The sequence below is a fragment of the Schistocerca cancellata genome, chromosome 3 (assembly GCF_023864275.1).
Source record: "Schistocerca cancellata isolate TAMUIC-IGC-003103 chromosome 3, iqSchCanc2.1, whole genome shotgun sequence".
Classification (NCBI taxonomy): Eukaryota; Metazoa; Arthropoda; class Insecta; order Orthoptera; family Acrididae; genus Schistocerca; species Schistocerca cancellata.
The window spans coordinates 12,161,276-12,174,134 of NC_064628.1; the positions used below are offsets into that span (position 1 = coordinate 12,161,276).

General features: G+C 39.6%; 1 protein-coding gene across 1 annotated transcript in view; it reads right to left on the reverse strand.

The window, feature by feature from the left end:
* The window catches only part of LOC126176786 (dedicator of cytokinesis protein 1), a 475,112-nt gene that overhangs the window by 217,471 nt on the left and 244,782 nt on the right, over positions 1–12,859 (reverse strand). Inside the window, exon 21 of the mRNA XM_049923958.1 lies at positions 11,561–11,763. Coding sequence (XP_049779915.1) covers positions 11,561–11,763 — 203 coding nt within the window. The remainder of the gene's footprint in view (positions 1–11,560; positions 11,764–12,859) is intronic.

Genomic DNA, 12,859 nt, shown 5'->3' on the forward strand with positions numbered 1-12,859 from the left:
GAGGCTTGCGTGCCTCAGCGATACAGATGGCCGTACCGTAGGTGCAACCACAACGGAGGGGTATCTGTTGAGAGGCCAGACAAACATGTGGTTCCTGAAGAGGGGCAGCAGCCTTTTCAGTAGTTGCAGGGGCAACAGTCTGGATGATTGACTGATCTGGCCTTGTAACATTAACCAAAACTGCCTTGCTGTGCTGGTACTGCGAACGGCTGAAAGCAAGGGGAAACTACAGCCGTAATTTTTCCCGAGGACATGCAGCTCTACTGTATGATTAAATGATGATGGCGTCCTCTTGGGTAAAATATTCCGGAGGTAAAATAGTCCCCCATTCGGATCTCCGGGCGGGGACTACTCAGGAGGACGTCGTTATCAGGAGAAAGAAAACTGGCGTCCTACGGATCGGAGCGTGGAATGTCAGATCCCTTAATCGGGCAGGTAGGTTAGAAAATTTAAAAAGGGAAATGGATAGGTTAAAGTTAGATATAGTGGGAATTAGTGAAGTTCGGTGGCAGGAGGAACAAGACTTTTGGTCAGGTGATTACAGGGTTATAAATACAAAATCAAATAGGGGTAATGCGGGAGTAGGTTTAATAATGAATAAAAAAATTGGAGTGCGGGTTAGCTACTACAAACAGCATAGTGAACGCATTATTGTGGCCAAGATAGACACAAAGCCCATGCCTACTACAGTAGTACAAGTTTATATGCCAACTACCTCTACAGATGATGAAGAAATAGATGAAATGTATGACGAGATAAAAGAAATTATTCAGGTAGTGAAAGGAGACGAAAATTTAATAGTCATGGGTGACTGGAATTCGTCAGTAGGAAAAGGGAGAGAAGGAAACATAGTAGGTGAATATGGATTGGGGGGAAGGAATGAAAGAGAAAGCCGCCTTGTAGAATTTTGCACAGAGCATAACTTAATCATAGCCAACACTTGGTTCAAGAATCATAAAAGAAGGTTGTATACCTGGAAGAATCCTGGAGATACTAGTAGGTATCAGATAGATTATATAATGGTAAGACAGAGATTTAGGAACCAGGTTTTAAATTGTAAGACATTTCCTGGGGCAGATGTGGATTCTGACCACAATCTATTGGTTATGAACTGCAGATTGAAACTGAAGAAACTGCAAAAAGGTGGCAATTTAAGGAGATGGGACCTGGATAAACTGAAAGAACCAGACGTTGTACAGAGTTTCAGGGAGAGCATAAGGGAACAATTGACAGGAATGGGGGAAAGAAATACAGTAGAAGAAGAATGGGTAGCTCTGAGGGATGAAGTAGTGAAGGCAGCAGAGGATCAAGTAGTTAAAAAGACGAGGGCTAATAGAAATCCTTGGGTAACAGTAGAAATATTGAATTTAATTGATGAAAGGAGAAAATACAAAAATGCAGTAAATAAAGCAGGCAAAAAGGAATACAGACGTCTCAAAAATGATATCGACAGGAAGTGCAAAATGGCTAAGCAGGGATGGCTAGAGGACAAATGTAAGGATGTAGAGGCTTATCTCACTAGGGGTAAGATAGATACTGCCTACAGGAAAATTAAAGAGACCTTTGGAGAAAAGAGAACCACTTGTATGAATATCAAGAGCTCAGATGGAAACCCAGTTCTAAGCAAAGAAGGGAAGGCAGAAAGGTGGAAGGAGTATATAGAGGGTTTATACAAGGGCGATGTACTTGAGGACAATATTATGGAAATGGAAGAGGATGTAGATGAAGACGAAATGGGAGATAAGATAGTGCGTGAAGAGTTTGACAGAGCACTGAAAGACCTGAGTCGAAACAAGGCCCCGGGAGTAAACAACATTCCATTTGAACTACTGATGGCCTCGGGAGAGCCAGTCATGACAAAACTCTACCATCTGGTGAGCACGATGTATGAGACAGGCGAAATACCCTCAGACTTCAAGAAGAATATAATAATTCCAATCCCAAAGAAAGCAGGTGTTGACAGATGTGAAAATTACCGAACTATCAGTTTAATAAGTCACAGCTGCAAAATACTAACGCGAATTCTTTACAGACGAATGGAAAAACTGGTAGAAGCCGACCTCGGGGAAGATCAGTTTGGATTCCGTAGAAATGTTGGAACACGTGAGGCAATACTGACCTTACGACTTATCTTAGAAGAAAGATTAAGAAAAGGCAAACCTACGTTTCTAGCATTTGTAGACTTAGAGAAAGCTTTTGACAATGTTGACTGGAATACTCTCTTTCAAATTCTGAAGGTGACAGGGGTAAAATACAGGGAGCGAAAGGCTATTTACAGTTTGTACAGAAACCAGATGGCAGTTATAAGAGTCGAGGGGCATGAAAGGGAAGCAGTGGTTGGGAAAGGAGTAAGACAGGGTTGTAGCCTCTCCCTGATGTTATTCAATCTGTATATTGAGCAAGCAGTAAAGGAAACAAAAGAAAAATTTGGAGTAGGTATTAAAATTCATGGAGAAGAAGTAAAAACTTTGAGGTTCGCCGATGACATTGTAATTCTGTCAGACAGAGCAAAGGACTTGGAAGAGCAGTTGAACGGAATGGACAGTGTCTTGAAAGGAGGATATAAGATGAACATCAACAAAAGCAAAACGAGGATAATGGAATGTAGTCAAATTAAGTCGGGTGATGCTGAGGGAATTAGATTAGGAAATGAGACACTTAAAGTAGTAAAGGAGTTTTGCTATTTAGGGAGTAAAATAACCGATGATGGTCGAAGTAGAGAGGATATAAAATGTAGACTGGCAATGGCAAGGAAAGCGTTTCTCAAGAAGAGGAATTTGTTAACATCGAGTATAGATTTAAGTGTCAGGAAGTCGTTTCTGAAAGTATTTGTATGGAGTGTAGCCATGTATGGAAGTGAAACATGGACGATAACTAGTGTGGACAAGAAGAGAATAGAAGCTTTCGAAATGTGGTGCTACAGAAGAATGCTGAAGATAGGGTGGGTAGATCACATAACTAATGAGGAGGTATTGAATAGGATTGGGGAGAAGAGAAGTTTGTGGCACAACCTGACTAGAAGAATGGATCGGTTGGTAGGACATGTTCTGAGGCATCAAGGGATCACAAATTTAGCATTGGAGGGCAGTGTGGAGGGTAAAAATCGTAGAGGGAGACCAAGAGATGAATACACTAAGCAGATTCAGAAGGATGTAGGTTGCAGTAGATACTGGGAGATGAAGAAGCTTGCACAGGATAGAGTAGCATGGAGAGCTGCATCAAACCAGTCTCAGGACTGAAGACCACAACAACATTTTCATGATGCTCTTAGGCAATTGTGGAATAAGGGTATTATGATGGAATGCTCAGATTTCTTCATGGATTATTATGATGTGTTACGGATTTTAGATTATTATTATCATTATTATTATATATTTATTGTGTTAGATGGACAAAGATTACATTATATTGAGAGTAGAGTTGGAGTATGCTAAAGGATACGACGACGATGATGATGATGATGATGATGACAGGGTTAGGAATTTTTAAAGCCAAGAAAGGTAGTGTGTGACTGTGGCTTCAGCTGCCAGAGACTGTGGTTGTGTGTGTGTGTGTGTGTGTGTGTGTGTGTGTGTGTGTGGGGTCTATTTTTGACAAAGGCCTTGTTGGCCAAAAGCTTATTTTGTGACAGTCTTTTTGCTGTGACGATCTGTGATTCAGCATATACGCTATATGGTGAGTAGCAACTATCCTTTGCATAGTCTTGCTGAAAAGCAGTATACTGCATTAATTGAATAATATGGAATATATTTACAGAGAAGTATTTGTAACTTTGTGAGCAAATAAAAGCGTGGTTATCAACAACATAGTGTGCTAATTTTAGATCTGATGGTACTGTAATGTAAAGAAATTGTAATCTGATAATTTCATTACTGCAAGCATGTGGGATACACTCTCATGGCCCCTTAACTGCTTTTAATTTTAGTGCTGTTTTTTTCACATCCTCCATTAGCAACTAATGCTGCTCAACTTGACTGTTACTCAATGGTGTGTATTTATTTACAACTGCATTGTACGAACTCTTGTGTTTATTTAGTGTTGTGAATGAGAATGTGCAATTGAATATATATCTGTTTATGAGTGTGCCTACTACCTTCTGCTTCTTTAAAACACTTTCTGGCTCCCCTCCTAACTTCCCACATAACTTTCTGTATAGTATCTATCACTTATTTCTGTTACAATACCTCAACCTTTAATTTTCACATTCTTATCTTCACTGTTCTTTAACTTTTCTTTTTTTACTGCTTTAGCCTCTCAACCATCCAATCACAAATCCCAGCCAATTCCGAAAATTCTCCTTTGCCCTACCTAACCTTGTCACACATCTTCTTTTTGAAATCTTGACTGGCACATGCTATTCTACCTAATGGGATCCATTAAAATGGACATTATGGGTTGTCATCCATTCTACTGCAAGAACCTCCACTTTTCCCAATCCCATCACTGATCTGGTCCCTCATAAGCACACAATCCTACATTCCATCCCTACTTGAGAACCTACACTACTTCCCACCAACACTTCTACTCCGTGAGCACAGCTTCCTGAATGATATTTGCTTGCCCTTTAAGAGTTGGAGCAACATTCTCAGCACCATCTGAGGAAGCTGTCGTAGCTGCTCCTGTACTATGAAGTCGCAAATCTCTTCACCATGTTAAAATCTTATCAAGATCTGACAATATTTATGCAGCTTCTCTCAGGAAGTACTTCATTAAGGATAACTGTTTCATTTGCAAAAGCCTGATTTTATTATTAATTTTGTCTGCATGGTCATTAATATACAACATGAACAGCAAGGGTCCCAACACACTTCCCTGGGGCACACATGAAGTTACTTTTACATTTGATGACAACTCTCTATTCAAGATAACATGCTGTATCCTCCCTACCAAAAAGCCCTCAATCCAGTCGCAAATTTCACTTGATATCCCATATGATTGTACTTTTGACAATAAGCAAAGGTTCGGTACTGAGTCAATTGCTTTTCGAATGTCAAGAAATACTGCATCTACCTTGTTGCTTTGATCCAAGGCTTTCAAGTATGTCATGTCAAAAGTGTGAATTGTGTTTCACATGATCGATGTCTTGTGTCAGAATATCTTCTAAGATTCTGCAACAAATCAATGTAAGGATATTGGACAGTAGTTTTGGGGATCATTTCTACTACCCTTCTTCTAGATGGGTGTGACCTTTGCCTCTTTCCAAGAACTGGGTACAATTCTTTTTTGAGGGATCTATTATAGATTATAGTTAGAAGAGGGGCTAACCCAGCTGCAAATTCAGTATAGAATCTGACAGGGATGCTGTCAGGACCTGGAGATTTGTTCAGTTTTAACGATTTCAGCTGTTTCTCAACACCACTGACACTAATACTTATTTCATTCATCTTTCCAGTGGTCTTCCTTTGTAAAGGAATATTTGAAAATGGAGTTAAGTATTTCAGCTTTTGCTTTGCTACCCTCAATTTCAGTTCCTGTCTCATTCAATATGGACCGGACGCTATCTTTGGTGCCACCAGCAGCATTTATATATGACCAGAATTTCTCTGGATTTTGTGAAATTTCATTTGACAATGTTCTGCTATGGTAGTCATGGAAGGCTTCACATATTGCTCTCTTGACAGCCAAACGTGATTCATTCAGCATCTCTCTATCTATGCTTGGTTTTACAACTGTTATGCAGTAATCTCTGTTTCTTGAGAAGTTTCTTTACAATAACTGTATACCATGGAGTTACCCTCCCATTATGAACTGTTCTACTGGGTATATATCTATCCAGTGCATGGCCAACTAGTCTTTTAAACTTGAGCCAGAGTTCCTCTTACACGCTGCTGACCTCTGCTGAAAGTTTCGAGTTCCTCATTGAGATATGGCATTACTGATTTTTTATCTAGTTTCCTGAACATGCATATCTTTCTGCTTGTTTCAGTTGGACTTTATACTCTGATAATCATTGCTATCACAGCTGTGTCTCATGGTCATTGATACCAGTTTCGATGTGGACATCCTGAAGGAGGACAGGTCTGTTTGTTGCCATTAGATGCAATATATTTTCAACATGAGTGGGATTCCTAACTATCTGTCCTCAGTAGTTTTTAGAGAAGGCATTTAGTACAGTTTGACAGAATTTCTTATCTCACCCGCCACTAACAAAATTGCAATTTTCTCAAGTAATTGTTGGATGATTAAAGTCTCCCCCAATGATTACAGTAGGATTGGGGAGCTTTCGTACAAGTGAAATGAGACTGTCTCTAAAGTTTTCTGTTACATCAGGAGATGAGTCTGGCGGGCAACAGAATGATCCAACTATTATCTTATGTCCATCTTTGATACTAAGTCTTGCCCAAATGATCTCACATGCAGTTTCAATTTCTATCTTGGTGGACTTGAGTTTTTTTGTCTACTGCGACAAATACACCACCTCCATTTCCCATTTGCCTATCCTTCCGACATCCACATAAATTTTCCCCAAAAATCTCACTATCAATTTCAGGTTCCAACCAGCTTTCTGTAACCAGTATTATGTGAGCTTCACTACTTTTCATGAGAACTTATAACTCTGGCACTTTGTTGTGAATGCTTTGGCAGTTTACCATTAGGATTTCAATATCTCACTTGTAGGAGGCATTTCTTTTGATCTTATACTGGTACTTCTCGGTTTCCTACAGCTATCGTTATCTGGATTTGGTGGAGAGTCACCTAATCCAAAAAACCCCGGCGTGCTCCCCACACACAGTCGGCTACCTGAGTAGCAGCCTGTGACGTGTAGTGCACACCTGACCTATTTAGAGGGACTCTACAGTCATCAATCTCTCTACCAATACTCTGAGCCCTGCAGAAGTTTCACACTTTATAAGGCCTCAAGCTATGGCCATGATGGACTTGTAAAGTTTGTTCTTTCCTTTACTCATTCTCTATAGAGGAAACATTTGTTCTCCACACAACCAATTCCCAACACTCATCATAAACCACACATAGAATATTGTTTGGAACAGTTCCAACCTTCTTCCAGTTGTAATCTCCCTCCCCTTTCATCTAATCAACCCTGGTAACTTTTCAGGTATTCCTTACTTCTAACATGGCATCACCTTCCTAGTAAGACCAATGTCACTCCCATGGAACACACTGCTGTCTATAACCTGACAAACAATTCAGACCTTATCACCCTTCCCACAGACAAATATTCCACCACAGTGATCTTGAATCATAGTGATTCTGTGGCTGGGGGTCTCTACCAACTTTCCAAAACTCCTGCATACAAACCCTACAACCACAAACCAATCTGAAACACCCAACATGACCTTCAGTAGCTCCCCAGGGCCTTAGATCCATCCCAAAACTGGATACCTAAATCCATCCCTTTCCTCAAACCAACAATTTACCGCACTACTAGTATTTACCTGTTCCCCAAGCTCCACTAACTCAACACCACAGATCTCCCTACTGGTTGTACCATTGTGGTTGTGTACAATGCTGCCACAACCCGACCCTCTTCATTTGTAGACCAACATCCCCAAACTACTGTCTACAATCTCCCAACCTATTTTTAAGATGTCGCTCAATTCATTCATTGTCTTTCCTCAGTTCCTGTCCTGTTACTGCCAGACTCCTTGTTGGTCACTGTGGATGTGACACCCTTACAAACCAAAAACCCTGATGCCCACGGCATTGCAGCCATGCAACACATACCTTTTTTAATGCCCTCCTGGATACCAAACCCTCCTTGGTAACCACATCCTGACCCACAATTATTTCACTTTTGAAGGACAAATCTATAAACAAATCCATTGTAATGTCATGGGTACTCACATGGCACCACCCTATGCCAACTTAAACATGGGCCACATGGAGGAATCCTTCCTATCGAGTCAACACCTAAAATCCTTTGTCGGGTTCAGAATCACTGATGACATTTTCGTGATCAGGGCTCATGGCAGGGACAACATTTATTCTTTCCTCCATGACTTCAACACATATTCCCAAATCTGCTTCCCTTGGTCCTTCTCAATTCACTGAGTCACCTTCCCAGATGTCAATCTCCAACTCTCAGATGGCTCCACAAACACATCTGCTCATATCAAGCACACCAACCACCAACAGCACCTCAGTTTTGACAGCTGTCACCAAACCCATGCCAGAAAGACTCTTCCTTACAGCCTCGTCACCCATGGATGCTAAACCCACACTGGAAAGCATTTAAACCTTACCAGATCCCCTATTGGCAGACAGTATCTTACCCAGCTCATCAATAAACAGATCTCCCATGCCATCTCCTCCTTTGATGCCAGTAAACTAGTTAAACAATCACCAACCAGCACTCCTCTTATCACCAGTAACACTCTGGCTTTGAAAAGCTCAACCACATCGTCCACTATGGGTTCAATTACCTGTTGTTGCGCCCTGAAGTGAAGGATATCCTAGCCCAAAACCTACCCACATTCCCCAAAGTAGTGTTCTGCCACCCACCCTACAGAATATCCTTGCCTATCCCTATTTCAATCCTAATCGCAATCTGCAACTCGTGGGTCATTTCATTGTCATCCGAAGAGCAAGATCTCTCCTATAGAACCACCCCCATTTAATGTGAGCATGACAAGTAACCAACTACTTACTTGTATGAATGGACACCACCAAACTGTGACAAACTGCAAACTTGACCATCCAGTTGCCAAACATGTTGCTCACCATAACATGAATTACTTCAACAGCTACTTCAATATGCAAACCATTTGGATACTCCCTTCCAATGCTAGTTTCTCTGAACTACAGATGTGGAAATTATCTCTCCAATATATCCTGCATTCTTGCAGTCTTCCTGATCCAAACACACACACACACACACACACACACACACACACACACACACTTCTTTTCCAACCTTCTTTTTTTGTGCTCCATTCCTCTCTCCATCCTGATATCACTTTCCTCTCCTCTCCTTTCATTTCCTCCCCTCTCTCTCTCTTACATGCTCTACCCTATCAACTCCTTTCGTCCTGGGGTGCAGCCACCTCACTCTATCCCACTTTCTCCTCCTTGTCTCATCAAGGCCTTGGGCGTGTGCAGCTGGGTGTCTGCATGGTTGTGTGTGTACTTCTACTAGAGAAAGAGCAAGAGCTTGAGAGTTAGTATAAATACTGTTTACTGTTGTGTGTTTCTATGTGCCACACTTCAGTCAGCTACAGGTGGGTGGTTGACTTCCCTTTATTTTATATATTACTGCACCCAAGACCTTTCATTTTTGTTAACTGTAATGAAGAATGTAGTAGAAGGTAGGGAAGTTCATATCATTTGTGAACTATGAAAAGGCTTTACTGAATTGATTTAATTGTCATTACCAGGTCATACATACATTAAGTAGTACTCTTAAATGATTACTATTTGTAAATTGATTTATCTCAGTGCACTGTTATGGTTCTTTACACTCATTCAATGGAACGAGCACCAACTTAAGATTTTTCATGATACTATATCAGTTTGTACATAAAAATTTAAGTATTTTCATACTTGTTTAGCTTTTTGCATTTAAAGATGTATAGACACTTGAATTCCAATTCAAAGTAGAGTATGTACAATTGTGAATTTAATAACCTGCTGAACCCCACTCCCCACTCCTCTCTCTCTCTCTTTCTTTTTCGTTTTTTTTTTTTTTTTCCCTCCTGTAAATACTGAATTAATCAAGTATGATGTAAAGCTGCTCTACACCTCAGAAGTTAAGCCTTAATTACAATTTGTCACATGTTCAGATACGACGGGTGTTTGAAAAGTCCATGCAAAAATAAAAACTACGTACGTGTTTGGGGTAAACCTTTTTTATTTTTCAACATAGTCTCCTTTTAGAGTTATACGCTTCGTCTAACGCTGTTCTAATTTGTTTATCCTTTACAAATAATATAAATTGTCCAAGTCTGCAAAATAGCTATTAGTTGCTGCAATCACCTCCTCGTTTGAATAAAATCTTTGTCCCGCCAGCCATTTCTTCAAATTTGGAAACAAATAGTAGTCCGAGGGAGCCAAGTCTGGAGAATAGTGGGGATGTGAAACGAGTTGGAATCCTATTTCCATTAATTTTGCGACCACAACTGCTGAGGTGTTTGTTGGTGCATTGTCACGATGGAAAAGGACTTTTTTGGGGTCCAATCGCCGGCGTTTTTCTTGCAGTTTGGTTTTCAAATGGTCCAACCTGTAATAGTTTCACCCTGTTCCATATAGTTGACGGGGATTATCCCTTGCGAATCTCAAAAGACAGTCGCCATAGCCTTTCTGGCCGAAGGAATGGTCTTCGCCCGTTTTGGTGCGGATTCTGCCTTGGTAACCCATTGTTTAGATTGTTGTTTGGTCTCAGGAGTGTAGTAATGTATCCAGGTTTCATCCACAGTAACGAAATGATGCTTAAAGTCCTGCAGATTCTACCTGAACAGCTGCAAACAATCCTCCAACACTTCACACGATTGCCCGCATCTCGTGGTCGTGCGGTAGCGTTCTCGCTTCCCACGCCCGGGTTCCCGGGTTCGATTCCTGGCAGGGTCAGGGATTTTCTCTGCCTCGTGATCGCTGGGTGTTGTATGCTGTCCTTAGGTTAGTTAGGTTTAAGTAGTTCTAAGTTCTAGGGGACTGATGACCATAGATGTTAAGTCCCATAGTGCTCAGAGCCATTTTTGAACTTCACACGATTCCGTTTTTGGTCAAGTGTAAGCAGTCGCGGAACCCATCTTGCAGATAGCTTTCTCATGTCAAAATGTTTATGCAAAATATTATGTACCCATTTATTCGAGATGCCCACAGCACTAGCAATCTCACACACCTTAACTCTTCTGTCATCCATCACCATATCATGTATTTTATCAATGATTTCTGGAGTCGTAACCTCCACAGGGCGTCCAGAAGGTTCAGCATCACTTGTGCCCATATGGCCACTCCAAAAATTTTGAAACCACTTATAAACTGTTCTAATCGAAGGTGCAGAGTCACCATAATGTTTATTAAGCTTCTCTTTAGTCTCCTGAGGTGTTTTGCCTTTCATAAAATAATGTTTAATCACCACATGAAATTCTTTTTCGTCCATTTTTTGACAATCATTCGACTTCCTTGATACACACGAATACCAAACACAAAGAAATAGACCAATACGGATGAAACTTGGTGTGCATTCTTTTCAAAGATGCTACTAACTAAACATGACCTCGATACGCACTGGTGGTGCCATCTCTTGGACTTTGCACAGACTTAAATGGCTCACTGAGTATAAACATTTCCCACAGTGCACAAATTTCCAGATTGAAGTTCTGGTGTAAAATGATTTTAATTTGTTAGGAAGTTTCACAAATTTAGATCATAAGTGTTCCCCAAGTTTAACTACAGCATGGAAGAATATCTTGACAGGTGATATTAGGTAGGAATATGTATCCTTTCATTTTCAATTCTAAATGTAAAATTAAGTTCCATTTAGTGTAATCATAGGACAAGTAGACCTAAGTACAATTATGAAAATGCATTCATGTAGATAATACAAGAATATTTGAAAGCTGTATTTGATATAATATCTTGGTAACACGTTCTATCTTACCTCACAAAAATTAGCCTTTATGTGGCTTGAATCACGTTTAGTATCACCAAAACTATCACTAGTATGACGAGATGAGTAGAATTCACATTGCATCATGTCAAAGAAAATGGGAATGGTTGCTTTGCGGAGCTCTGTTTCAGGAATAAGTGTCATTTCCAGAAATGGTCCAACAAGTCCAGGAACAAATTGTCTCTTGTACTGTCCTAAAATCAAAAGGAAATAATATTCATGAAAAGTAAATACCTAGCAGAATTGTGTCATTTCTGTGTGAGAATATATATCAGTTACTTCCATGTCTACATGAATACACAAATGCTTTATTTGTCCATCAAATGAAGAAATAAATAAATGCCAATCAAATCTTATTTTACATAAAATCATTTCTGACAAACGAGAAGTAAAAATCCATCAACAGTTTGTGTTCATACAAATGTTACAACATTCCTCTCTGGTGAAACAAAAGTTCTCAGTTAATAGAATCAATTATGCAAAAACAAGATTTTTCCTGATACTATTACATCAGCCAATGAGAATTTTTTGTATGAAATAGAAACTCTGAGGGTAACATACTGTGTGCATACTGTAAATACTAAGGCTCTCAACTTTTGTGCAATAAGCAATAGTTTACAAGCTAAGTATAGTGTCTTACTGAAATTACTGAAGAATGTTTGCATCAAATTGCCGATCATGTCTACACTGAGCAGTTTGCTAACTATTATGACATGTAGTTTTTTGCTCTAACAAACTAGCTATAATATGAAAACAATGCCATTGTACAACAAGATACCAACTGTTTATACTTAAATAGCAAACAACTATTATCCTAAGAAGTGAATTAACTGACTTTGAGCTACCTGCATGTGTAAATTCTGTGCTTTTAGGTAGTAATAATATCAAAAATCTACAACTTCACAGAATTAAACAGCCCTAAATTGTGTTGTCTTCACTAAAGTTGTCTTTTTTGACATGACTGTCATCCCATAATGGTTGCTTCAGAAATTTTACATGCAAAAAACAAAAAAACTGAAGTATGCTATCATGATAAGCTATTTATCATCCCTTCTGGTTAACATAACCACAATATCTTGCCTAAAACATATGTTAACCATTTTCTGCCGAATACGTTTCAGTCAGGTAGTATAGACAATGCTTGTACCTCTGATGGTTATAAGCAGTTATGGTTTATGTATTGGTCTTTTTGACTTCTTTGTAAGATCAATAACGTAAAGTTCACAGGCTGAAACTTTAGTTAATTTTATAACTAAAATTGTAGGGAGGAAAAAAAAGAGAAAAGGCAAC